This window comes from Nomascus leucogenys, chromosome 15, assembly GCF_006542625.1.
Source record: "Nomascus leucogenys isolate Asia chromosome 15, Asia_NLE_v1, whole genome shotgun sequence".
In the NCBI taxonomy this organism is placed as follows: Eukaryota; Metazoa; Chordata; class Mammalia; order Primates; family Hylobatidae; genus Nomascus; species Nomascus leucogenys.
In genome coordinates this window covers 96,534,120-96,562,089 of record NC_044395.1, presented here as the reverse complement: position 1 = coordinate 96,562,089, position 27,970 = coordinate 96,534,120, and the positions used below count along the sequence as shown (strand labels likewise).

General features: G+C 44.1%; 1 protein-coding gene across 2 annotated transcripts; it reads left to right on the top strand.

Moving 5' to 3' along the window:
• Positions 1 to 42: 42 nt before the first annotated feature.
• COMMD9 (COMM domain containing 9) lies at positions 43 to 17,082 on the top strand. Of its 2 annotated transcripts, XM_003254431.3 has the most exons (6): positions 43 to 116; positions 8,267 to 8,392; positions 10,436 to 10,575; positions 11,913 to 11,947; positions 12,801 to 12,904; positions 14,611 to 17,082. In XM_003254431.3, the coding sequence occupies exons 1-6, from the start codon at positions 66 to 68 to the stop codon at positions 14,749 to 14,751; spliced, it is 597 nt and encodes a 198-aa protein (XP_003254479.1). In that variant the 5' UTR covers positions 43 to 65; the 3' UTR covers positions 14,752 to 17,082. The 2 variants fall into 2 exon arrangements, with proteins under 2 accessions (XP_003254479.1, XP_012360902.1); XM_012505448.2 differs by lacking the exon at positions 11,913 to 11,947 and having other exon boundaries at positions 47 to 116; positions 14,611 to 14,747.
• Positions 17,083 to 27,970: the final 10,888 nt, after the last annotated feature.

The following is a 27,970-nucleotide window of genomic DNA, read 5'->3' as shown; positions in this document are numbered from 1 at the left end:
GAGACAACAGCGAAAGCCACGTGACTTCGCTTCGCTGGGTGCCGCGGTCATGTGACTTCAGGAAGATGGCTGCCCTGACAGCGGAGCATTTTGCAGCACTCCAGAGCCTGCTCAAGGTAAATCGAAGGGATGGGGACAGCGTGAGGTGGCCCTTTGTCTCCGAGACTTTAGACGGAGCAGGAATTGGGAACAAATTGACCCTGGTTTGGGGCCACAACTCTGCTGCTTGTTCTCTGTGTGATCCCAGGCAAATCGTTGTGTCTTTCTGAGCTTTTAAAAAGTAAGAACAAAATATCGTTTTGACAGGAACGTAAGATAAAAAAAAAATAATGGGCATGAAGGCGCAGTACAACCTCCTGCTATTAGTCTTTGGGATTGATTTTCGGTATTGGTGCATTGAACTGGTAATTGCTAGACCCACGTTGTCAGTTCCCCATTTCATCCCGTAGCCCCTCCTGCACTGCACAATTAAGAAATTATCTCCTACTGCGTCCGCCCAGCCCTCCGAATGACCTGTGCGTTCAATGTTCCCTTGAGGTCCAGATTTTCCCTACTCGCTTTGACCTGTGAAAGGGGCGGGACACACTCCTGATAATCATTTGAAAAGTTGTGAGGTCGAAAGGGACCTACTTCATAAGGCTTTGTAAAGCTCAAATGAAGTATTATTATTATTTGAGACGGAGTATCGCTCTGTTGTCCAGGCTGGAGAGCAGTGGCGCAATCTCGGCTCACTGCAACCTCCGCCCCCCGGGTTCAAGCAATTCTATGCCTCAGCCTCCCGAGTAGCTGGGATTACAGGCGCCCGCCAACAAGCCTGACAAATTTGTGTATTTTTAGTAGAGACGGGGTTTCAACATCTTGGCCGGGCTGGTCTTGAACTCCTGACCGCGTGATCCACTCGCCTCCGCCTTCCAAAGTGTTAGGATTACAGGCGTGAGCCATCGCGCCTGGCCGGAATCATTTAACATGATTATCCCTGTAGGAGAAAGGGCAGCTTTATTTTCCTTCGTAGAACTTATCGCTAGCTATTTGCCCGTTGTCCGTCTGTCTCATAAGAATGTAAGATCCATCAGGGACCTTTCCTTTCTTCCTCTTTTTTTTTTTTTTTTTTTTTTTTTTTAAAACACCAGGTGAAGAGGATTGAGTTACTCTCCTCAATTTATGGCACATCGTCATCATCGGTCCATGTAATAGTCTCTGTTTTGTTTTACTTATTTATTTTTTAATTGCCTTCTCAGTGTTCATTAGCATTCTCCACTCCTAAAGGGATCTACTCTTTTGTTCACAAGTGTTAATGCCCAACAAGTAGAACAATAATACCTGGCACACAGCACGTGCTCAGTAAATAGCTGTTAAATGAATTAATAAATGAAGTAACAGAGCTGGGACTGGCAATCTAGGGCTCTCAGCTCCCAACCCAGTGCCTTTTCACCTCCATTTTGGCTGCTCTGTACCTACCGCCGCCCCCATGCCTGTTGGTCTTATGCACTCTTTTCTTTTAAAAACTTTAAAAGATTAATGTGTAGTATACATACAGAAAAGTGCATAAACCATACATTTACAGTTAAATGATTTATTACACACCGATGTAACCACCACCAAAGTCGAAAAATGAAATGTTACCAGTACCCCAGAAGTCTCCCTTTTGCCCCTTCTTTGCTTCCTCACTTTCTTCCCCAACAGTAACCTCTATGTTTGCTTCTGATACAATTCATTTAATATTGCCCATGTTTGAACTTTACATAAATGGCATAATACAGCATATACTTTTTTTTATGCCTGGCTTCTTTTGCTCACCATTATGTAGCAGTAGTTCATTGATTTTCATTGCTACTGTCCTAGGTACTTTCTTTTCTTTTTAAAAAAAAATACTAGACTTTTTATTATGAGATAATTATAAATCCATATGTAGTTGTAAGAAATAATGTAGAGAGATCCCATTTATCCTTTACTCAGTTTCCCTCAGTTCTGCAGGATTCTGCGGAACTATACATAATATAGTATATATACTATTATGTATAGTATGTATATAGTATGTATACTATATACTATACTGTATGTATACTATAGTATATAGTATACATATATAGCATACTTACTATTATGTATAGTTCTGCATGGGGAAATTGGGTAAAGGGTAAATGGGATGTCAATACCTAATGTCAAAAGTATTGATATTGACAGTCAAAATACAAAACATTTCTACCACCACAAAGATTCCTCATGAATAGCCACACCCTCCTTAACCTTCGGCATTATTCATTTCTCTAATTTTGTCATTTCAAGAATGCTGTATAAATGGAATAATACAGTAAGTAACCTTCTGAGATTGACTTTTTTCACTCAGCCTAATTTTCATCCATGTTGTGTGTATCAATAGTTCTTTCCTTTTTATTGCTGAGTGGTATTCCATGTAATGATTGTCCAACAGTGTTGTGTAGTTTTCAGCATGCACATCCTGTATTTCATTTTTTGAGCAATTGCAAATGGTTTTGGTTTTTTTTGGTTTGTTTGTTTGTTTTGAGAGAGTCTCGCTCTGTGGCCCAGGCTACAGTTCAGTGGCATGATCTCAGCTCGCTGCAACTTCCGCCTCCTGGGTTCAAGCGATTCTCATGCCTCAGTCTACCAAGTAGCTAGGACTACAGGTGCCCACCACCACTCCAGGCTGATTTTTTTTTTCTTTTTCTTTTCTTTCTTTTTTTTTTTTTTTGTATTTTTGGTAGAGACAGGGTTTCACCACGTTGGCCAGGCTGGTCTCTAACTCCTGGCCACAAGTGATCCACCGGCCTTGGCCTCCCAAAGTGCTGGGATTATAGATGTGAGCCACCACGCCCAGCCCGTATTTTTAATTTTAGTGTCCACATGTTCATTGCTAATATATAGAAATACAACTGATTTATGTATGTTTATCTTCTACATGCAAACTTGCTAAACTCACTGTTTCTAGGATTTTTTGGTATATTTCTTGGAATGTTCTACATAGAAAATCATGTTATTTATACAAATAGAGACAATTTTATTTCTTCCTTTCTGATCTGCACACATTTTATTTCCTTTTCTTGCCTTATTTTAGTGGCTAGAATTTTCAGCATTGTGTTGATTCAGAGTGGAGAAAGCAGATGTCTTGCCTTGTTCTCAGTTTTGGGGGCAAAGCATTCAGTCTTTCACCATTAAGTATAATGTTCACTGTAGGTTTTTTGTAGATACTGTTTATCAAGATAAGGAAGTTCTCTTCTATTCCTATTTTTCTGAGGGCTTTTATCAAGAATGGATGTTTAATTTTATCAAATGCTTTCTCCGCATTGGTTTATATCATGTGATTTTCTTTGTTAACGTGATGGATTACATAGATTTGCAAATACTGAACCAGCCTTGCATCTGTGGAATAAATACCGCCTGGTCATAGTGTATAATTATATATAATATATAAGTATGTAATTATATGTCTCTATTTGCTAATAAAATATTATATATATATAACATCTCTATTTGCCAATATTTTCTAAGAATTTTCGCATCTATTTTTATGAGGGATATTGGTCTGTAATTTTCTTATTTTTCTGTACAATTTTGTGTGGTTTTGGTATCAGGGTAATACTAGCTTTGTAGCTATATAAAATCATTTAGAGAGTACTCCATCATCTTCTGTTTTTCTAGAGGAGATTGTATAGAATCAGTTCATTCTTTTTTTAAATGTTTGTTAGAATTCTCCAGTTAAACTATCTGGGCCTACAGACTTTTTTAGGAGCCTTAAAATTGTGAATTTAATTTTCTTAATAGTCATAGGACTATTCAGATGATCAATTTTGTATTAGGGGAGTGGAAGTAGTTTGTGTTATTAGAGGAATTGGTCCATTTTATTTAAATTATCAAATTTATGTTTATAGAATTTTTCATTAAGTTCCCCTTATCTTTTTGATGTCTGCGGAATCTGTGGTAATATCCTCCATTTCATTCTTAATACTGATAATTTGTGTCTCCCCTCTTAACTCTGTCGGTCTTGCTAAAGGTTTGTCGATTTTTATTGACATTGTCAAAGAACCAGCTGTTTGTTTCATTGATTTCTCTATTTTCAATTTCATTGGTTTCTGCTCTTATCATTGTTACTTCCACTGCTTCCTTTGGGTTTATTATGCTTTCTTTTTTCTAGGTTCTTCAGGTGGGAGCTTAGATTATTGATTTGAGACTTTTCCTCTTTTCTAGTATATGCATTTAATACTATAAAATTTCATCTCACCACTTGCTAGGCTGTGTACCACAAATGTTGGTATGGTGTGTTTTCACTTATTCAGTGTAATTTTTAAAATATCCCTGAGACTTCCCCTTTGACATATGGATTATTTAGAAGTGTACTGTTTAAGTTTATAAGTGCTCAGATATTTTTCTGTTACCTTTCTGCTATTGCTTTCTAGTTCGATTCCATTGTGGTCCCATAGAACACACTCTTCATTATTTCTTTTGAATTTGATGAAGTTTGTTTTATGGCCCAGAATATGGTATGTCTGGGTATGTATGTGTTCAGTGGACACTTGAAATGAATTTGTATTCTGCTGTTACTGGGTATTGTTTCATGAATATTAATTTAATTGATTGATGGTATTGTTGAGTTTCTTCTATATCCTTGTTGAATATCTGTTTAGTTATGTCAATTGTTGAAAGAGGAGTGTTGAAGTCCTCAGCTATATTTGTCATTCGGTCTGTTTCTTCTTGCAGTTCTGATAGTTTTTGCTTCAGATATATTCCAATTCTGTTGTTGGGTATATACACAATTAGGACATCTTCCTGGTGGATACAATCTTTCATTATTATATAATGTCCCTCTCTGTCTTTGGTAATTTTCTTTGCCAGTGAAGTTTACTTTATTATTAATTTAGCCACTCTTACTTTCCTCTGATTAATGTTTGCATGATATACCCTTTTTCATTCTTTTACTTTCAACCTGCCTTGTATCTTATATTTGAAGGGAGATTTGTTGTTGTTGTCGTTGTTGTTGTTGAGACAGGGTCTCGCTCTGTCACCCAGGCTGGAGTGTAGCGGTGCAATCTCGGCTCACCGCAGCCTTGACTTCCCAGGCTTAAGCAATCTTCCCGCCTCAGCCTCCCGAGTAGCTGCTGCTACAGGCAAGCGCCACCATGCCTGGCTAATTTTTGTATTTTTTTGTAGAGAGGAGATTTTATCATGTTGCCCAGCCTGGTCTTAAACTTTTGGGCTCAAGCTATCCACCTGCCGTGGCCTCCCAAAGTGCTGGGATTACAAAGCCTAAGCCACCACGCCTGGCCAAGAGTTTCTTATGGATAGCATTTGAGTCATATTTTTAATCCACTCTGCCAATTTTTGTCTTTTAATTGGTACACTTATACCATTTACATTTAATATAATTATTTGTATGTTAGGGCTTTTAAGTCTACTATTTTATTTTTGTTTTCTGCCTGTTCTCTCTTGATTTTTCTTTCATTTTACTTTTTCCTGCCTTCCCATAGGTTATTTTAACATTTTTTTAGAATCCCATTTTGGTTTATCTGTAATGTTTTAAAGTGCATTTCTTTTTATAGCCTTTTTAGTGGTTGCCCTAATTACTACATTCTATATACGTAACTTATCACAGTCTATTGGTGTCATCATTTTACCAGTTAGGGCAAAGTATAGAAACTTTACCTCCCTTTATACCTCTTTATCTTCCCTCATTTATAATTGTCTTAAATATTTCCTCTATATACATTTAGAGCCACATCAGATATATTTTTTGCTTCAGCCTTCAAACATAATAGAAAACTCAAGAAAAGAAAGAAAGCCTCCAGTGTTTATCCATGTCTTTGTTTGCCCTGTTCTGACTTCCTGATTGTGATGGTTTATTTTAGGTGTCAACTTGATTGAGGGATGCCTAGATGGTTGGTGAAGCATTTTTTCTGAGTGTGTGAGGGTGTTGCCAAAGAAAATAGATGTGTGAGTCAGTGGACAAAGAGAGGAAGACCTGCCCTCAATGTGGGCAGGTACCATCCCATTGGCTGGGGACCCAACTGGGCCAAACAGGTGGAAGATGGGGGGGTTCCCTTTCTCTCTGTTCTCTCCCTTCCTTCTAAAGCAAGATGCCTTTTCTCCTTTTACCCTTGGACATCAGACTCTGGGTTCTTCATTTTTTGGACTCTGGGACTTGCACCAGTGGCCTCCCAGTGGCTCTCAGTCTTTTGGCCTCAAACTAGGGGCTGTACCATCAGCTTCCCTGGTTCTGAGGTTGCCAGACTTTGAGCCAAGCTGCCAGCTTCTCTGGTCCTCCAGCTTGCAGATGGCCTACTGTGGGACTTTGCCTCTGTGATCATGTGACCCATTTCCCCCTAATAAATCCCCTCTTACATACCCTGTTGGTTTTGTCTCTCTGGGGAGCTCTGGCTAGTACACTGGTGTTCCAGGGTTTCTTGTTTCATTGTTTCATTTCTTTTTAGAGAATTTGTTTTAACCATTCTTTTACAGCAGATCTTGTGACAGATATTCTGAGTTTTTCTTCAACTGAGAATATCTCGATTTCCTCTTCATTCCTGAAGGATATTTTTGCTGGGTGTAGGATTCCAGGTTGACAGTTTTTTTTCCCTTTCAGCACCTGAAAAATATTGTCACTTCTTTCTTGCTTCCATGGTTTCTGATACGAAATCTGCTTTCATTCTAATTGGTTTTTTTTTAATAGGTAAGGTGTCATTTTTCTTTGCTTTAAATATTTTTTTCTTTGTCTTTCATTTTCGAAGTTCAATTATATGTCCTGGTATGAATTTCTTTGGATTTATCCTGTTTAGGTTTCACTCAGGTTCTTGAAATATATAGGATTACGTTTCTAAGTAAACCTGAGAAGTTTTGAGCTATTATTTCTTTGAATATTCTTTCAGTCTTGCCCTCTTTTATCATCTCCTTCCAGGACTCCAATGATATAAATGTTAGGTTTTTTGTTGTAGTCCCACATGTCCCTAAGGCTCTGTTCCTAATTTTGTCTCTTCTCTCTGCTTTTCTGATTGGGTAATTTCTACTTCTCTGTCTTCTGGTTCACTGATTCTTTCCTCTATTCTTTCCATTTTGGTGCTGAGCCCATCTACTGAGCTTTTTATTTTGGTTATTTTATTTTTCAGTTCTAAAATTTCCATTTTGTTGTTCTTTATATCTTCTATTTCTTGGCTGAGGAGGCAATTTTAAAAATTGTTTCAAGCAAGTTCATAATTATTTGTTGAAGCATATTTATCCTGGCTACTTAAAATTCTTTTTCAGATAATTTTAACATCTGTCATCTTGGTGTTGACATCTATTGATTACCTTTTTTCATTCAGTTTGAGATCTTTCTGGTTCTTGGTTTGATGAATGATTTTCAGTGAAAACCTGGACATTTTCATATTGTGTTCTGAGAATGGATTTTATTTAAATTTTATGTTTTAGCTGGCTTTCTGTGGCATTGCTTAGGCAGGGGAAGGGGGTGCCACCTCATTACTATCAGTTGGAAGTTGAAGTCCAGGTTCCCCACTTGGCTTCTGTTGATACCTGAAAGCAGAGGTTCCTTGTTACCACTGGGTAGGGGTGGAATCTCTGACTCCACCTGGTCTCCACTAGTATCACAGAATGATGAGGCTTGTTACCAGCTGGTGGGGAAAAAGGTCCCAGCTTCCTACTTGGCCTTCTCTGACACCTCCCCAGCAGGAGTGTTGGGGTACCTCATTATAGCCTCACAAGTCTTCTCACTCAGCTCTAGGCCTCCCAGTCAGCCTTTGTTGACATAGAGGTGGGTGGGGCTGCAGTTTTTCTATGATATTTGGCTGCAGTGCAGCAGTTGTCATCTAAAAGTTTTCTGTCTTCCAAGGCTGCCCCTTTGTTGGTCCTTTAGCTAGACAGAAGAGCTATTTATTGTAGCGTTTTTTCCCCTCTGCATCCATTGTCATTTCCAGGTTGCCCTCTTCTTCAGCTGAAAGTCTGGGATATATGAAGCAAAAAAAAATCCAGGGAACTCACCACTGTGTCATTCCTTGTATTACGAGGTCCCTAGCAGATCTGCCTCCTTCTCTCCTGCTTCCAGAGTCTTATGTATGTTTTCTATATAGTGTCCAGAGTTTTTGGTTGTACTTAGCAGAAAGATTAGGGAAAAGTACATCTATTTGATCTTCCTAGAATCCAAAGTCTTATGTACCTTTAAAATTTAAGTCTCAAAGGTATCATGTATGACTAAGACATTATTACTCAAAACATGTGTTTTCAGAGTCTGAGGGTTTTTTTTTCCTATCTGTGATTTAATTCATAGGCCTCCTCAAAAGATGTTGTCAGACAGCTGTGTCAAGAAAGCTTTTCCAGTTCAGCCCTTGGCTCGAAAAAACTCTTGGATATTACATGTTCCAGCTTGTCTGTGACCCAGGAGGAGGCAGAGGAAGTAAGTGTGGTCAGAAATGACCTTTGGCCACTGGCCCTCTTATTAGTCTCTTTCTTGACTTCCCAGTCATTGCCATGTCCAAGGAAAATCCCTTGAAACATCTGTTGACACTGTAGCAAACTTTGATAAATGGGACATGAATGGGAGAACTGTACCCAGAATCAGAGCTCCTGACCATTTTCTTTCAGACCTATTACCTAGACAATGTGGAACAAAAGCCAACCTTTCTGTGATTTTCTTTTCCAACCTGTAACTTGCTGATGCTCATAAATTGTTAGCTGGATGGCCTGCATAAGATTCAGGAGTAGGCACTGCTAGATTCCATCAGGCTTCCTGAGGGGTGCTTTGTGTATCTCACTCCCTCCTCACCCCTCTGTCCCACAGAAGGTCCCCTTCTCCTCAGCTCACCTGATCTCAGCAGGTAGCCAAGAGGGAGATTAAGGTAACTTGTGTTAAGTTATTATGTAGCAGTGACAGCTTTATCTTTCCAAGGCAAATATGTTTTTAAAACAGCAGTTTCTTCATCTAAATGGGCCTATGTTTTTGGATTTATTTTTGAGACAGGGTCTCGTTTTGTTACCCAAGCTGGAGGGCAGTGGCATGAACATGGCTCACTGCAGCCTCCATGCCCCAGGCTCAGGCAGTCCTCCCACCTCAGCCCCACGAGCAGCTGGGACTGTAGGCGTATGCCACGATGCCTGGCTAATTTTTGTATTTTTTGTAGAGACAGGGTTTTGCCATGTTGCCCAGGCTGGTCTTGAACTCCTGAGCTCAAGCAATCCACCCACCTCAGCCTCCCAAAGTGCTGGGATTACAGGCATGAGCCGCTGCACCTGGCCTATGTTTTTTGTTTTAATTCTGGACCTCATTTATTGAAATGAGCTGTAGAAAAGTAAAAGGAAAAAGCAAGATTTTGGAAGTGATTTGGAGACTTATTTTGGATTCCCCCGAAAGTAGATTATTTGGGAGATGATTCTAGAAAACACAAAGCAGTGGGGAAAATCAAACAGGGAAGGCAAGTCAATAAAAGAGGATGTTAAGAGCAATTACTGCTATGGAAAACTTGGGATCCTGTAAGAAACCAAGTAGAACACCTCTCAGAATTGTTCCCCGGGAGGACAGAGAGGCTTGGCCATTTATCCATGAACACCCACTCTCATTGGTGGAAGGTTAACTTCCCTTCACTTCCGGGTTGTGTCAGGTAATCTGCAGTGATATCAGAGAAAGCCCTAAAGCAGAGAAACAGTTACCTCCAGAGAGCTTTTTTAGGTTAGCTAAGTATTACTCTATTCACAAGACCACCATAAACCACTCTTCCACTTCGAAGTTACAGATTCACTTAGAAGGACCTAGGATGGGAACACAGCATTTTAGCAGGACGGGCAGACACGCCTCTTCCCAGGAGAAACCCGCACAGCCGGCCAGGAACTGTTTGTTCTCTTTGCCCTCCTGGGTGACAGTTGAGAGGAAAGGACATGAATCCTACTACCCTGGATTCAAGGCCCTCACTCCACAGGAGCCGGTATCTTGTGTCACAGTTCAGTAAGCACAGCTTCAGGTTCTCGAAAGGAGCCTGTAGCCACGCATAGGCAAGTCCAGAGCTACAGGCACCCCAGGTATTTATGCAATCCTCTCAGTCCAGAGGCTTGGACCAATGCAGTGTTGCTTAGTAACACAGCTGACTTTGCACTGCTCTCAGGTTACCAGGGAAACAGCACCAGAAAGTTAACTGAAGGTCAGATTCTCATGCAGAAGGAAAAGGGCTATATTAACTCTTTGCGCACAAGTGGAGAGTTTCTGACAAGCTGTCAGCTTCCTAGGTCAGCCAGCTGCATCTGTCTTCTAAAGCAACAGGTGAACTCCGAGGCAGGCCAAGGCATGTGGGGCATGAGCATGTGCCACAGAGGCCTCTGGACTTGTGACTCAGTTGAATGACCGTAGCAGTGTGCAGCCTTCGGGGTGTAGAGCCCTGCCCCTGGCTCTGCCTTGTGCCCCCTGCCTGCTGCTTCTGTTACAGCTACAGGTGGTTCCGTTATCTTGCAGCTGCTCCAGGCTCTGCACCGCCTCACTAGGCTGGTGGCATTCCGTGACCTGTCCTCTGCCGAGGCAATTCTGGCTCTCTTTCCAGAAAATTTCCACCAAAACCTCAAAAACCTGCTGACAAAGATCATCCTAGAACATGTGTAAGTGCTCATTTCTTGAAAGTCCCTTCTAACTTTTACATTTCTTATTATTTTTATTCTCATTCTAGAAGTAGTAATATGCTCATTGTTGAAAACTTAGTAAGCCCGGATAAGCAAAAAGAAAATAAGACACCTATAATTCCACCAGAGGTTAGCGGTAGTATCTTCTTAATGGAAAGCCTTTTAAAACATGTTTTTTTTTTCTCTTTACACCTCTGTAAGAGGTTGATGTTTTGTTTTTGTTTTTACAAAATGGATCATGCTGTTTTGTAACTTATTTTCTGTTAACAGTATTAACGATAGTGACATTTCAGGTCAATATTTACCTTCAATATCATTGTAATGGTTAAACATAATCCTGCTATAGGACGAAATAATGTATAATTTAATTTTAAAATTTCTTAGTGTTGGACACTGAGGCTATTGGCACTTTTTCATTTCAGTGAACAATTTACAGTGAAAACCTTGCTGGTGTGCTTAATTATTTTTTTAGTGGGTTAAAGGTAATGGACATTTTGAGGGTTTGGCCTTAAATGTTCAAGTTGGCCATTAGAAAGATTGCAGTATTTTTCCACAGTAGTAGGATACAAGTATACCCCTCTCCCTACACCTTCACTGAGGGAATTTTTTTCTTACATTTTTCCCAGTTCCACAAATGGCAAATGGTACCTCATTTCAATGTCCCTATCTTTGACACTAGTGATGTCAGATATCTTTTTCATATGTTTAATGATCTTTTTTTTTTCTTTTGTGAAGTATCTGTATGTTTTCTTGTCTAGGAAGTTCCTTTTAAACATGTACATTTTAAGCAGAATTGATCAACTGTTGGTTAGCAGAAGGCTTGAACAGACCTCTCTAATAGCAATAACTGATAATACCTATTTACCAAGGGTTTTATTATATATTAAGAACTTTCTCATACATGATCACATTTTATTATGTTTGTTGTAGCATTAGTCAGGTCTGTTTGGATGTGTTTTTGCAAAAGATGCAATATTTGTGTATGCAGTAGGTGCTCAATAAAGAGAAGATAAGTTGACCTTTTTTTCTGTTTTGTCTTTGAGAACAATAGCACAATAAGATTACAATACATTGTATTTTCTTCTTTCTTGTCCTAAACTATGAAAACTGACAACTCCTATGGCCTTAACATCACTGAGCTTTGTAAAACAAATAAACAAAAGACTTTCTTGGAGGGAGGGGTTTCTGTGGTCCTTTCCTGTTAGCAGGTGATGACAGGTCTGAAGATCACAGGAAGGGCCAGGTCCCCTCTCTGTCAGAAGAGTCAGTCTCATCCCCTTTCCATTATTTTTTCCTCATCTTTCCCTCTTAAACAGGTCTACTTGGAGAACCGAAGCCCAGGCAAATCAGAGTGAGTACCAAGAAATCTACCCCGCCCTTCTTACTTGTCTCCCCAGCCCCAGCTCTCAGTCTGCCAGGTGATCAGAGATTTCGACAGAAACCAAAGTGAACCATTCTAATCTCAACCCATACTCTGTGTATGGTGGGTTTTTTTTTTCCCTAATTCTACTTTTTAACTTTTTTCTGATTATAAACATTATTATGTAGGCATGTTGTTAAAAAACAGAAATATCCAAAGCAGAAAGTGAAGTACTTAAAATAATGATATTTCAATTGTGAAAAAAATTAACAATAATCAAAAATAGTTTGAAAGGCTGAATAAAAGTCCATGTTGAATAAATGGTCATTACAGTAACTCTGAGCCAGACACAGTGCTGGAGCAGTTAATCTGCATTAAGTCATTTAGTCCTCCCGACAGCCCTGTGAGCTAGGCTGATGAGCAAACAGAAGCTCAGAGGTTAGATAAGTGGTAGCACCTATATTCAAGGCAAGTCCGTTTATCTCTAAAACAAGAGCTCTTACCACTATTGCTGAAGCTACACATTTCCTAAGCCTCAGGCCATGATTTCTTCTGTGCCTTCTGTCACTTCTCATTCTGCCCTAACATCTGGAGGGCTGGATGTTCAGGCAGAAGCCTGGATATGCTGCCACTGTGAATTAGTACTAAGTGCCGGCAGCACAGAGCAATGGGTAAGGCACATGGCTCACTGTGGGTCTTGGGCTTTGTTTAGTTGTCTCTCTCAGGGACTTGCTGCATAGACCAATGCATTGCATGTGTGCAGTCCTCAGAGCTGCCTGTCGTAGAATAAATGCTTGGTAAACACGGGCGGCATGAGCATTGAGCTGAGCTGTTCCTTCCACAGTCTCTCTGCCACGCCTGGTGGACCTGGACTGGAGAGTGGATATCAAAACCTCCTCAGACAGCATCAGCCGCATGGCCGTCCCCACCTGCCTGCTCCAGATGAAGGTACATTCACTATCATGCCATTAGAAAGAAGAGGCAGCACCCCTGTGGCCATCTAAAACACCAGTCTCCAAGGTTTGGGATCTCTAACCCATATATTTTTTTAAATCACCATCCCCTTTATCCTCCTTTGTTTAGTTACAACGTGTATGTATACTACTATAGTAACATATTATGGACATATTAAAACAATAAAACAAATACAAAACATATTTTTAAAATAATTTGCTGATACCGAAAGGTAACCCTATACTCCTAGCAGTTTAGCTTTAACAACAGTGGTGTGCTTCCAGATTTTCAACAGCCTGCCTGATCATTTCAGTGTACTTTAGCAATTTCTTGTCCAGTGATTAGGCTGTCATAATTTGTAATGTGGCTGCTCAAGAGTTTCTACTAGTGGCTGGGCACAGTGGTTCATGCCTGTAATCGCAGCCCTTTGGGAGGCCGAGGTGGGCGGATCACGAGGTCAAGAGATCAAGACCATCCTGGCCAACATGGTGAAACCCCGTCTCTACCAAAAATACAAAAATAAGCTGGGCGTGGTGGCGGGCGCCTATAGTCCCAGCTACTCAGGAGGCTGAGGGAGGAGAATCGCTTGAACCCAGGAGGTGGAGATTGCAGTGAGCCGAGATCACACCACTGCACTCCCGCCTGGCGAAAGAGTGAGACTCCGTCTCAAAAAAAAAAAAAAAAGAGTTTCTACTAGCAGCTGGAGAAGGGTCAGGTCTTCATTTTCTTGCTCACATACCTTTGCTTCATTGGGGTTGTCTTCATTTTATAGTTATTTTCAGGAATCTTTTTAAGCTACATATCCATTTTGTAGTGTTTGTTTAGTTAAAACTAGAAATGTAATGCTATATCTACATAATCAGACACCCAGAAATTTACCACTTGTAAGAAAATGAAGAAGTAAGGGTGCCTATAGCAATGAAGTTTTAATTTTTTTTTTTTTTTTTTTTTTTTTTTTGAGACGGAGTCTCGCTCTGTCGCCCAGGCTGGAGTGCAGTGGCGCGATCTCGGCTCACTGCAAGCTCTGCCTCCTGGGTTCAAGCCATTCTCCTGCCTCAGCCTCTCCGAGTAGCTGGGACTACAGGCGCCCGCCACCGCACCTGGCTAATTTTTTGTATTTTTACTAGAGACGGGGTTTCACTGTGGTCTCGGTCTCCTGACCTCGTGATCCACCCGCCTTGGCCTCCCAAAGTGCTGGGATTACAAGCGTGAGCCACCACGCCCAGCCAAGTTTTAAATATTAGTGTCAATTAGTAATTAGTGTTAATATTAAATATTAAATAAAGCTTCTTTATTTTTTAAAACTAAAGGTTATAAGATTGTTCCTGCATCCCAATGCAGAATTGTCTTAAGTATCCAACAGAGCCTGCTCCTTAAAGTACCAATGTAAACACACATAATGTTTTCCTACTTGAATGCTGAGAGTTAGGGTATCAGAGAGGTGAGTGAGCCTTGGCTTGGCCTTCTTTGATACCTACCCAAGGCACTTGTTGCAAATGGAGACTGACCCAGGCCTCTGAGCATCTCCTGTACTCTCCCTTACTGCTAAATGACCCAAGGGCTGCTACTCTCTAGTGCTTAGGAAAGAGCCTCTCTTCAGAGGTTCAGCAGAACTGAGCTCAGCCTCACAGGTTCAGGGCTTACTTAGGGAGACAGGAAAAGAGGCAGCTTTGACTTTCTGGGCTGTGTTCTCTTTTCAGATCCAAGAAGATCCCAGCCTATGCGGAGACAAACCCTCCATCTCAGCTGTCACCGTGGAGCTGAGCAAAGAAACAGTGGACACCATGTTAGATGGCCTGGGCCGCATCCGAGACCAACTCTCTGCCGTGGCCAGTAAATGATCCAGCCAGCTGCCAGCGCCACTGCCATGACCCAGCTGCTCATGAGTGATAAATGTCTCCCCATATGCAGGCTGCCCTTGCAGCTGCAGCTGACAACAGGCAGGATGGTGGGGACAGCAGGGGGCTACTGCCATCCAGAAGTTACAGTTGGATTGGGAAGAAGCAGCCAGATCCCCCGCTGTTCTCCTCACTCATCTTCTTTCTCTTTCTGAAGCTGGAGAGCAGAAGCCCCCATCTTTGAAAAGCTCCTGAGTGCAACTTAATTACCACATGGCAGGGTGAGGGAACATTTGCCTCGTCAGCTGCTTCTGCATAGCTGTTTGGGAAATTCAGGCCCAAATCATGCAGCCTATCCAATAAGTTTATTTCCAGCATTAGCTCTAATTAGTTCATTTCCAATCCCACATGGAGGGAGTCAGACAGGTGATGCCAGCAGTCCCCGCTCTGTCAGGGAAGCCAGGCAGAGCCCACAGAGCATGGTCCATCCAGAGTGTTCCCTGAGCCCCCTCCACCACACTGGCACCCCTCTTCAGTGTAGGAAGTCTGAAATGGGTGCTAATTCCCTTCTTCATGAAACCAGGGCCCTCTTCCTTGATCTAATGCAGCCACTCCTAGGTGAAGAAGTGGGAATAATTGGAAATAAACAACAGTTCTAAAACTTCCGTGATTTTTGTAGCTTCTTTTGTCCCCAAGTTGTGGCCTTTGGCCAGTACTTTCTCTAGTTTTTAAATATGATCCCAACTTCCTAATTCCCAGCTAAGCCCTTGACCCATGGTGTGACATGAAATCAGGCAAATGAATCACACCACCTTCTGTGTTTTCACCTGTTACATAGAACAAAAGGAAGCGAGGCAGCCAGGCGCAATGACTCACGCCTGTAATCCCAGCACTTTGGGAGGCCGAGGCAGGCAGATCATGAGGTCAGGAGATCGAGACCACGGTGAAACCCCGTCTCTACTAAAAATACAAAAAATTAGCTGGGCGTGGTGGCGGGCGCCTGTAGTCCCAGCTCCTCGGGAGGCTGAGGCAGGAGAATGGCATGTACCTGGGAGGCAGAGCTTGCAGTGAGCCAAGATCGCACCACTGCACTCCAGCCTGGGCAACAGAGAAAGACTCATCTCAAAAAAATAAATAAAAAATAAAAAGGAAGCAAGGCTAATCATCAGTATGTGCTTGTTACAAGAGCTATGATGAAGGCACTCCTTCGAGTTTAACCAAATGAGATCATCTCTGTCGTGCCTCACGCCTCACAGGGACTCCATGTGTGAAGATTCCCCCTTCACTCTCCAGATCATCCCCATGGCAACAGCTTGCAGCCTGCTCTTGGAGTGCTTTGTTTTGGCAGCTTCTCTGCTAGTTGTGTATGGAGTGAATGGAGGAGGTAAATCCGCAGATTAAGAATATGCTCTCAGGAGTCATGCAGCCAAGGTCAGAAGCCAGCTCTGCTTCTCAGTGGTAAGGTGCTTGACCTCTAAATCTCAATTTTCACCCACTTTGTACTTTTTTCTGAAATTAAATGAGTATAATAGTAGTACCTACTTGATAGGACTTTTGTGAAAATTAAATGATATAATACACCTATAAACACTTAGTACTGTTACAACTAATAGGAAAGGCTTTGATTATTAATGGATGAGAGTAGAAAGCTTGGTGTATTTATTGTCTCATCTACTATAACAGAGTTGGTGTGAGAATTAGTATTATTATCCTCCCTTTATTGACCAGGAAACCAGCTCATTGAGATTGAGTCATCTGCTGGTAAATGGTCTCATGAAGAGGTGGGCCCATGTTTCTCTAGCCTTCTCTTTACAACACAGGACTTTGCAAGGAACATATAATTCTGTGACTAGCGCTATTTGGAAAATGTTGAAACTGAAGTAGAGATGAGAGAGCTTACGTCTGCCTACCCAGTGAGATACTAGGAAGGTCAAGGGAAAAAAAATTCCAAGCTCTTCTTTATCTGCTATAGGAAATGAACATTTAGTTTTTTGCATGCAATGACAAGAGGTCAAGGACCCCAGAAGCCAGCCCACTAATTCCAAGTTAAGAGCCCCTGGTCGTACCCTCCAGTTGAGCTCAGCCTTGTCACAAATTTACCCCTCTCCTTTCCTTGCATTCCCCATGACCTGCAGAGAGAGATCTCAGATACCTTCCTCTTGGCCTCCCATGGGCATCCATAAGAAACTTACTTGAAGCAAGAAGCCCAGTATAGGTGTGTGGGCAGTTGGACATTTCCTCTAGCCAGATCTGTCCGAATAGAGCCATCTGGGTACATGACGCAGAGGGCATTTGATAAATAACTGGAAAAGTCAATAAATGTTTGCTACCCTTTACCTCGTGTTCATTTAAGGCATTTGTTTTCCTCTGTTAGTGATGATGGATTGTTTGTAGATACCGTATTTCTGGTTAGCCTGCCCCTATCTCAGAAGGGCCTCCTGGCTCTTATCTGTTGATCTCAAAGGAAGTTGGCTCATTCACTGCTTGTCTGGTTTCCCAGTAGTACTTTGTGTGATGAAGCAGCTGTATACAAACTGTCCTTCCTGAGGGTGTGGCAAGGTTTGGATGTCCAAACTCCATCCACAGAAGGACAATGATCAATCTCACTGGTGCCTGTGCTGGCTGCCCAACACATCCCACCCAGCCACCCACCAACAGGGGTCAGCATCTGCCTCAATCCTGATCAAATGCATGTGCCACAGCGATTGTCTCATGAATGTTCATGATTCCAATCAGCCAATCTGAGTCTGTCCCTGGGGCTTTCTCTGCTGTAATTTCTGAGACCACCTCCTTCCTCTAGGCTCTGACAGCCAGGCCAGTGGTGATGGGGTCCATCTTCCTGCCACACCGAAAGCTTGTCTGCAGTCGGAGAGGCCATCTAGACCCCAGAGGTTGGGAAGAAGATGAGAAAATCTCGGTGCCTGATGCCAATCCCACTCTTCCTCCTTTGTATTCATCAGGATGGACCAGGCTTGTGTTAAGGTGTACCCAGGATTTGTTTTAATCAGGAATGGTAAGACTCACAGGCACAGAGGTGATTGTCATGAGGAAGAAGTCTGTGCTCACAGAACCCTAGAAACAGGAGGCATGGCATGCCACGTAGGGCCACATGGGGAAGGACCATCTCTTTGGGGCTTTTGGGGAAGTTGGAAATAGATGCTCTTTTTCCTTCCTGTTTATCATTAAACACTGAGTCCCTCATCTCTAGGGAGGGGACTTCTTATTTACCCCTGGGTTGGGAAATAAATCATGACAGCAGCAATCAGACAACAGCAGAGAAGTGTATGATCTGAACATTTGTGGGATGCCATGATCCCTGGAGGAGCCCTTCACACTGACCCCATGAATGGCCCTCAACACATGCGCGAACAAGGAGCAAGCGTTCTGATAAGTGCTCTCGCAGTAGTCCAAGGAAGAGGCTAAAATTTGACTCAGCAAAGCCCAGAGGGAAAAGGGAAAGTGGTTTATGAGTGTCCTCAGGAGCTATCACATCCTAGAAACTAGGCACTTTCATCTAAATGACTGATGACCCCAGTGTTGTCAGTGCTCCTCAGTCAGTGGGTCAGACTTGCCCTTGGCACAAGGAGGGTAGTCAGTCACTCCTGGTCCCCTTCAGAGGGACCTTTTGAGAAACAAACGTAGCCAATTACTTATATAACCCCAGGCACTCTGTCCTGAATCCTGGGTGTTCCACCACTGTGGAGAAATAGGTTAGTCCCAGACACATGACACCAGCCTATGAGGCAGCTCCGGGTCTCAGCTTCTGGAGCGAACATCGCGATTTCAAGTTGGGAATTAATGGCAACACCTGACAACACAACACAATGCAGTAGCCATCAAGCAGGAAGCCTGAGCACTCCACTCTCAGCTGTGCCCTGCCAAGCAGTGGCTGCTGTCTGTCGGGAGCAGGTAGCAAGTCCAGATCAGTCTAAGGACATTCCATCTCCATCTGGCATCAAACCACCCTGCTCCCTGTGCCAGTTGTTCTCAGGATTTGTTTTAATCAGGAATGGTAAGACATAAGGCACACAGACGTGGAAATGATTATCATGAAGGAAGACGTTTGTACTCATAGAGCTCTAGAAGCAGGAGGTGTGGCACACGGGGCCACGTGGTTTGGAAGGATAAGTGTTGTTGGTCAGGAGGCAAGGAGAGGAGAGAAGGGAGAGCGTGGCCCCAAGCCTTTATTGGGGTTTTCATAGGAAGGAATGGTTAAGACAAGGTACATATGCTGGCTAAGTTTAGGGTTGGATAGTTTGAATAATTTGGATGGGTTCAGGGCCATAGAGATGGTCCCTAGTTGTCTGACCCTAGGGTGACTTAGGGCAGAGGGAATATTGGCTTGGTGTGTGAGAGTTTGGTTTTAAAAAGAAGAAGATGGTTGGGAGTGTGGGCTCTGGATTGGCTGGTTTGTACATCAAAGGCATGCTCCCAGGAGAACTGTTTGCTCGCTCGCTCGCTCTCTCTCTCTAGGAATTTGCTAGCCCTGAATGGGGCGACCTCTTTGGATCAAGGACCTAAATGTTAGAGCATGAATAATACAGAAAATAAGAACATATACTCAATACAAGGTTATGCTGCAGTAACAAACGATCCCAAAGTTGTAGTGGCTTTTTACACAACTAAAGTTTCTTTGCCAATGCTGCACATTCACTGCAGGTTGGAGGAGGAGGGCGGGTATTCTGCTCACTGTAATCACTAAGGGCCCAGGATGATGGAAGCTTCATCTCAACACATGCCTCCACAATCACCAAGGCAGGGAAAGGGACGATGGCAAATTGCACCTGTGATCTTAAAGCTCCTGCCCAGAAGTAACAGTCAGATCGTATGGGCACACCTAACTATGAAAGGGCAGAGAAGCTAAATCCTACCATGTGCCAGGATGGAAGAGAAGTGGGATATTTGTGATTAGTTCTGATGACTACTGACACCTGTCATTGGAATCAAAAGATTCCTCTTTTGCTTAAGCAAAAGGAAGAAGAATTGTTCAAAAGAATTGTGGCCAGATGCAGTGGCTTGCGCCTGCAATCCTAGCACTTTGGGAGGCCAAGGCGGGCAGATCACTTGAGGCCAAGAGTTTGAGACTGGCCTGGGCAAGATGGTGAAACTCTGTCTCTATATAAAATACAAATATCAGCTGGGCATGCTAGTGTATGCCTGTAGTCCCAGCTATTCAGAAGGCTGAGGTGGGAGGATTGCTTGAGCTTGATCGAGGTGGCAGTGAGCTGAGATTGCACCACTGCTCTCCAGCCTAGGTGACAGAGTGAGACCCTGTCTCAAAATAAAAATAAAAAAGAATTGTAATAATACATGTCCTGACACCCCATTTCAGCTTTTTTTCTCATGATATAATGATAAATCTCCTCATCTGTGTGGCACATGAGAGAACTTGAAACATTTTCTTAGATATCATCTTACCTCTTCACACAAACCTTCTGAGGTTATTGTAGCATCAATTCACAAGTATTTGTGCATTTTACTGAGGAGAAGTCAGCTCAGAGTAGTCCGGGGTTGAGCTGGAACTTGTATCTGGGGCTTTCAACTCAAAAGCCAGTGTTTTCTCCATTCCTGCCTCAATCTGCGGAAGAGAAAACTCATGATTCTTTACAAATCTCCTAAATTTCCCCTTATTTTGGCAACTTTCGGCTCACTCCGTCATCAGTCCTGCCTTACCGTCTCCATCTGGATCATGGTCATTTTCCTTTGCCTCCCTTTTCTGGTGATTTTTTAGGTCCAAAGACAAACTGGCACGAGGACCAGACATTTGGGTTCTTCCCACACAAGCCAATTCTCTGCACACACACAGTGGGCACCATGTCCAATAGTCATTAGTCAAGCTCTGTAGTCTGGTATTTACAAATTTCCAGGAAACGAGTCCAGCGTGGTACGAGAGGCTCTCCGTTACTTTGTTCAGTAAGCTGAGAAGTTATCGGAAGTGACAATTTTTTAAAAAATTATTATTTGTTTTAATATTTTAATCTAGAAGCCACTGGCTCCCTGGCATTTTGAAGGTTTTCCAGTGGTCGAACCTTTACAGGAACAATTGTGAACCTGTGACTGTTGGCTTCCAAATACTGATCATTCCTAAACATTCTCTTACCAGCATAATGTTGACCTTTGCACAACTTCCTTCTTTCTTTGTTGCTCACATTTCTGTGATTTAATCATCCTTTTTACAAGTACTTTAAGAAAGAAAAAATAAAAAAGATTTTCTAGTAGTATTCGCTGGTTGGTGTCAGAGGACCCTAAACTCTAAGGAGAGGGAATGGTTCTTTATTTGGGGAAGCGTCAAGAGCTCTTGAGCGTTAGTCTGAAAAGCTGAGTTTCTATTAGCCTCAGGCCCTTGGGAAAGTCTCTAATGGGCTTTTAGGTCTCATCTGTAAGTAGAGATAAGATAACTACTTAAGTAATGCATCTCATAGATTTACAGTAAACTGCATAGACCCACAGGCTGAAGAATGGAACTTTCTTGGCTATTGTTATCAGTGTTGAACAAGCCATATGACCTAACACACACACCACACAGTAAAAGACAATACTGTCCCAATAAACTGAATGATAAATGATTTGAGAGATGCTCTGGGATATCAGAGGGCATGGGGTCATTGTTATACACATGCTGGATCCCCAGCTCAGGGGATGGCCTCTGGTGAGAATTTCAGGAACTCTGATAAAGCTCTTACTCAAGATATTTTTGCTTATTTGCTTATTAAACATCATGGAGCAAGAGTCACTGTATTAGGAGATTGATTTGGCTGCTTTAACAAAAGCCCAGCTTCCATGGATTAAAGTATTTAGAAGTTTCTCTCTATGTAAAAGTCTGAGCTGGTAGGGGCTTTGAGCGGGTAGGATGGTTCTGCTCTGGTTCATAGACTCAGAATCCTTCCATCTTGTTTTACCAACCACCAAGTATTGCCCTCATTGCTGCGAGCAAAGCCTGTGCCCCATCACCCTCCAAGTCTATATCCCAGCCATGGGAAAGAGGGAAGGGGAAGAGGATGAGGAGGAGGAGGGTATACCCCAGAAGTTGCCACATTATTTTCACTCATATCCCACTGGCCTCAATCACATGATCTATACTTACCTGCAAGATAGGTTGGGAAATAGTCTCTGCTGGGTGGTCTTGTGTGTAGCTAACACGTTGTGGTGGGGGAGGGCAGGAGAATGAGCCAGTGGGTTTCTGTATTTTACTGAAATAGAGCAGACAGTGAGAGACAATTCACAGGTATGGTCATAAACACCCACTCAGCTGACTACAGCTCAGTGTGGCTTAATTTATCAGTTGCTTTCCCGGAAGCAGGTTTTCTGCAGGAAGAGAAAAGAACAGAAAGGAATTATGCAGTGGTGGGGAGGAGCAGGTGGTGATGTGGGTGCTTCTTGAGGACAGAGACCATGTCTGATTCACTCGGTGTCCACGATAGCCTCCACTGTGACTGGCACACAGTAGATTGCCCCATAAATGTCCCTTTGCATCCCATTTCTTCCACAAACTCACAGGATTTGACCTGTGTAGTAAACCATGCCTGAATTAGATTGAATGCAACAGAATGGCAGACTGACAGAATTCACACTCACTTGAATTGCTCTTCCTAAATCGACCTCAGCTGGGCCCTAATTCACCAACTAGGTGATTTCATCATTCTCCAGCATTGATTTCTGGCCTTTATTGGTTTCGAGTCTGTGAGCATTGTTCATAGCGGTCTCCCAGCCACAGTATTTGGCTTGGGTAGGAAGAGGTAGGAATTGGGAACTCTGGATGAGGGTAGGAAGGAGCTGCTGCTGAGGTGGTAAGTGCAGGGGCAGACGTGGATCTTCTGAGCTCCTGCCACTGTAGAGTTCAGGGACCAGCACTTCCAAGGGGTCAGCAAAGTCTCCAATTGCTGGAGGAGGGCAGGAAAGAGGCACTAGCCCTGGGCCTGAGCAGAGGTGGCAGCATGGTCACCGGGGCTTTGCCCCGCCATGCCCTCTCTCTGGAATGCCTTCTCTTAATCCTGGCCTAATTCCTATTCATGCTTCTGGATTCAGGATCAGCACCTAACAGGGGCCCAGGAAGTCAAATTAACTGGCCTGTCTTCCCCACCTGCGTTTTCTCCATCACTCCTCAGCACACTGCATTTTAATGGTCTGTGTCTGTGCCTTCCCCCACACACTGTTCACCTTTCTGTTCCCCACACCTGAGCGCACAGATAATGGGCAGCTTCTGTGGGTACCGAGAGTTTCCTGGCACCAGCTGAACTGGAGGTGTATCCCTGGGGCTGCTTCTATAAAAGAGATCATCGGTCAAGGGGCCATACCCTGTTTGGTGACCCAAGGTTCTCATGCGCAAAAGCCAAACCTCACCTGGGCGCAGCTGGAGCTTGCCCGAGATGCCCAGCAGATGGCGCAGTCGTCCTCCTTATCTTCCCACCCTGGCCTAAAATCGGAGCAAAGACCAGGAAAGCTGAGGGAAGGTGGGGTAGCGGGCAGGCCTCTCCTAGAACCCCGCAAGGGGAGAAGCTTCCTGCAAAAGAAAACCTCAGGCCCAGACCCTTCACCTACAGAACTCTCCCGCTCAGGCCCTGGGCAACATAGAGAAGGCAGAAGACAGCAGGCAGCGCAGGCCCACCCAGGGCACCCATTCAACCCTGCTCCCCAGACCCAGCTGCAGAAGCCCCCAGGGTCTCCTCAGTGCTTCTGAAATGCCACCATTAGGGCCCATTAGATACAACTCTCCAGATCAGGTTTTGCTCATGGCAACCATGCAAGTCCCGCAGTCAGTCCACAGTGCAACTTTCTACACCTGGACAGGTGGTGGGGCCAGGATTCAAATTTAGGTCTGCTTAGAGCTAAGTCTCAGTTTTTCATCTCTAAAAGAGAGAGATGGAAAGTATTTTTTCCTGGCAATGCAGCTTGGAGGGGATTCATTGTCCATGAAGGCGTCTGAGAAATAAAAGATGCCCAATGTTGGTTTAACTTCAAATATGTACACAGGTGCCTCCACTGGGGTGAGCCCATCCATACATCAGAGGACTTGTCAGTTCTTTTCTGAGAGTAGGTTTGATGTGATGGGGTTGGGGGGGAGGGACATGGCAAGGAGTCCTTGTCACCTCTCATCTGGACGAGTCCAAAGGCCTCCAAACTGGTTCCCTGCCTCCCATCGTGCCATCCCTCTCTCCCCACCTCCCATCCTTCCTCCACATTGCTGCAGGTGTCTTGCAAATGGAAATCTAATGTCACTCTCCTGCCTAAAATACTCAAACAAATACTCAGAATAAAGCCCAAATTCAGAAAAATATTATTCAGTGTCCTTTACAACCTGATTTCTGACGACGTTTTAGTCTCATGAAATAAAATTAAGAAATGGACTTAAATCAGAATCAGCAGTGCCAGGGCCAGGGCCTGGAATGGGTCCTGGGTGATGATTCGGGTCAGCTCTGGGCCTCAAGGCCAGAAGCAGTGACAGGATGAGGAAGAAGGGAATGAAAGGGATTGGTAGCCCGCATTGTCCAATTCTCGATCTGCGTTTTCTCAAGGGTAGGGCCTGGGACAGTGCCTGCAGTCACAGATACTCAGTTAGGATTTGTTGAATGCATGTAGGAATGAATGAACAAATGAATGAAAAAAAATGGCTATCCTGACAGGGACGAGGGTTGACTGAGTGGTCACTCAGTCAGTGCCACCAGCCACTGCCTTTTGCTAACCTCAGAGGCTGGAAGGGGCACTGCTGGAGGACAGTGAGGCTAAGGAGAAGAGAGCTCGTCTCAGCTGCACCATCTGGGACCCAGCTCTAGGGATCTGGGTAACGGTGGCATCCAGGGCAGAAATCCCAGAGCCTGCTATGCCCACAGCCTCTGAATGCTTGTCCCAAACCTCCCAAGAAAGTCACCCAGGCCGCAGAGCCCCCGGGAACCCCCACGGTCATCCAGGGTGCATGGGCATGGCTGCCAGCCATCTGTTTCCCAGGATGGCTTTCTCCCTGGCAGAGATGGTGAATCCAGACTCCTCTCTCCCATATCAAACAGCCAGCTGCAGAAGCCACTGCATTGCTGCAGTCTGCCTCGTCTCTCTTGTGACCCCATTTTCCACATCATTCGCCTCCACTCCTCTCCATATGTTGGTTTCATTTCAACCTTATCCAAAAAGAACTCCTCCCTCTGGTTGGTCTGTTGAGCTGTCTCACAAAATGAAATTCATAGCATCTGAAGCAGTGGGAAACTCTTCTCTTTGCTTGTTAGCAGAGACATGGGTATTCCCCTTCATCCCCCCTCACCACCTTAGCCCATCGTCATCATGATCTCTCACCTGGAATACTGGATTAGCCTCCAAAGGGTGCCCTGCCTTGGCCTGGTCCTCCCCAAGTCCAGCCTTCTCAGTGCTTTCCAGAAAGTAAACTTGATCTTGTTTTACCCCCTAAACCTGGTCCCACCTTCCCAGGCTTCTCCATCTTAGTAAATAACAGCTCCAACCAGAGACATGGGAAACATCACTGCCTCCTTCTCTGCCTGCTTCTGCACCCACCTTCCTCCCATTTAATCCATTAACAATACTTGCTGGTTCTCTCTCCAAAATATACTCACATTGGTCCATTTCTCTCCATCTCTGCACCAACTTGGTTAATGACGCTGTCATTTCTCACCTATGGTAGCCTCTAAGCATGATGACATCTGACAATCTCTGCCTACTGAGCTCATAACACTGTCCTCAGCACTCCATTCACACCAACCTTCCTTCAGTTCCAAGAGTCCTCCAAAGTCTTTCCAGCCGCAAGGCCTGCGCACTCACTGCATCCCCCACCCACCCCTCGCCCTGCTCCAAACTGTAACACTCTTTCCCCTGCTCTTGAAAAGACTGGGTTCTTCCCATTTTTTTAAGACTCATCTAAAAGATCACTTTCTTAGAGAAACTTTCTCAAGCCATGCTCTCTAAAGAGGATTCCTTCTTTTCTTCTGAATCACAGCATCCTGTTCATTTCTTGCCCCCACCACTCCACGCCATGGAAAGTCTTACTAATTCAGTGAACTGATGTGCATTCTAATTTATTTACCATGCTCATTGTCTGTCTCCCCACTGGAGACATGAAGATGAGCAACTTGTCTATCTTGTTCGATGTTATATCCCCATAGCCTGGCACGGAGTACCTGCTCAATAAATATTTGCTAACTGAATGTAATAAATGAATGGAAGATGCATCATGGCACTGTCCTGCTTTTCTCTGTCAATGGCTTCCCATTGTTCCCAGTATGCTGTCAAAACTCCAAACTCCATAGGGCTGTATTAGAGTTTCTTTACGACCTTACCTCAGCTCACCTTCCCAATGTCCTCATTAGGTTTACGGGGCATCAATCTGGAAAGGCTCAAGCCATAATGGGTTCCATGGTGCAGACAAGAGCACTGGCCTGGCAGTGAGAAAAAGGGACATTGAACAAATGATCTTTATGATTCCAGGCAGTGCTTCCGTTCTGTGCAGTCTGAGGTTTGTTTGAGTGTATGGTTAGTTTGTTTGTTTGTTTGCTGTTTGTTTTTTAAACCATAGCTGGGATGAAACTCTGAATCAAGAAGCCAAGGGAGAAATTTGAGAAGAGAAGCAACAGCTCTTGCTGTCTTGGATGGCTGGGAAGGGATATGTAGAGATCAGGAATCCCTAGTGCTGACTCGGGCCAGGCAGCGTCAGGAGTCTCAAGAAAACAAACCCTGGAGATTGGCAGGTCCGAGAGCAGGGCGGGGGCCACACCAGTCTCGTTCACCTTCTATCCCCCGTGCTTAGTCTTTGGCACATGGTAGGTCCTTGGTGAAAGGTTGGGGGGAAGCACATGCCACGGGGACCGGAAACCCCGTCCCACTCATGTCACTGCTGAGTGTCATCGAGATCACAAGAAAGCCCCCCAGGCCATGGTCCCTCTCAACGAGAAGCGTCTATGGATGGCAGGGGCAGGGCTATTTGCCCCACTTGTCTGCCCTCCTCAGACCTCAACCGAGCCTTCAGCCACCCCGGTGAACATGTCCTACTGGCCCAGCCTCAGTTTTGCTCCCTCCACTGCTAAACGTATCTGACAGATTCAACATCTTTGCTGGCTCTTTGCAATGGCTCTGTGTCTGGATAGGGTTTCTTTCCTTTTCTTTTTTTTTTTTTTTTTTTTGAGGCAGGGTCTCGCTCTGTTGCATACTCAGGCTGCTGGAGTATGGTGTAATCTGGGTTCGCTGCAGACTCAACCACCTGGGCTCAAGCAGTCCTCCCACCTCAGCCTCCCAAATATCACACACCACAACAGCCCAGCTGATTAAAAAAAAAAAAAGTACAGATGCAGTCTTGCTTTGTTGCCCAGGCTGGTTGCAAACTCCTGGGCTCAAGCGCCCCTCCTGCCTCCACCTCCTAAAGTGCTGGGATTATAGGTGTGAGCCACTGGGCTCAGCCCCCGGTTTCTTGCTCTAATCCTCCCAAGCCCAGCAGCACCAGGCAGCTGCCAGGATTGAAGAAGGCACTTCCGAGTCTCTAAGTCAGCTTCCTCAGAGAGTGTTCCCTCGATTCCTAGGTGTGTGGCTCTGGGTATAGACCTCCGGGCTCAGCCCAGACCACAGATATAAACTGAGCCTCTGCAGCAGGGATGGGGTAGGAGGAGCTGAGGGTATCTAGGGGCTTTTTCATGAACCACAGTCCTTCCAAGCAGCACGAGCTTCTCCACAGCAAACCCCAAAAGCTGTGTGCACTTCTGATTAATCCACTGAGATGAGTCCGCTGAGAGGGCAGAGTATCTCCACGTTCACACTGGGCACCAGAAGTTGTCACACAAAGCATCTGGCAGGCATGCACACTAGGTCTTTGAATCCTCATATCCCTCAGCGGTGGTTTTATTATCTCCACTTCCTCAGATCAGGAAACAGAGCCTTGGAGATGAGAAATAATTTGCAGGAGGTCACAGCTAGGTCTGGCCCCAAGTCCAGTGGTTTTTGGCTTCTGGACAAATTCAGGGCTGAGAAGTTACAGTGTGGAAAAGGATCATCCTCAGAAGATAAAAGTGTCAAAATCGACGAGATGGCCCCCCAGGAGTGCCAGTGATCTAAAGCTGGGAGCTCCAGGAACAAGGAGAAGGGGGCTGCCCCAGATGGACCGAGACCGGTCAGAGACCAAGGAGGCTGGGGAGATGTCTGGGAGCCTTGTGACATTAGGAGCAGCTGGAAATAGAGGAGGGAAAGAAAGAAGGAGGCTCAGGAGGGGTAACATCAAAAGGCTATCTCGTGGCAGGGG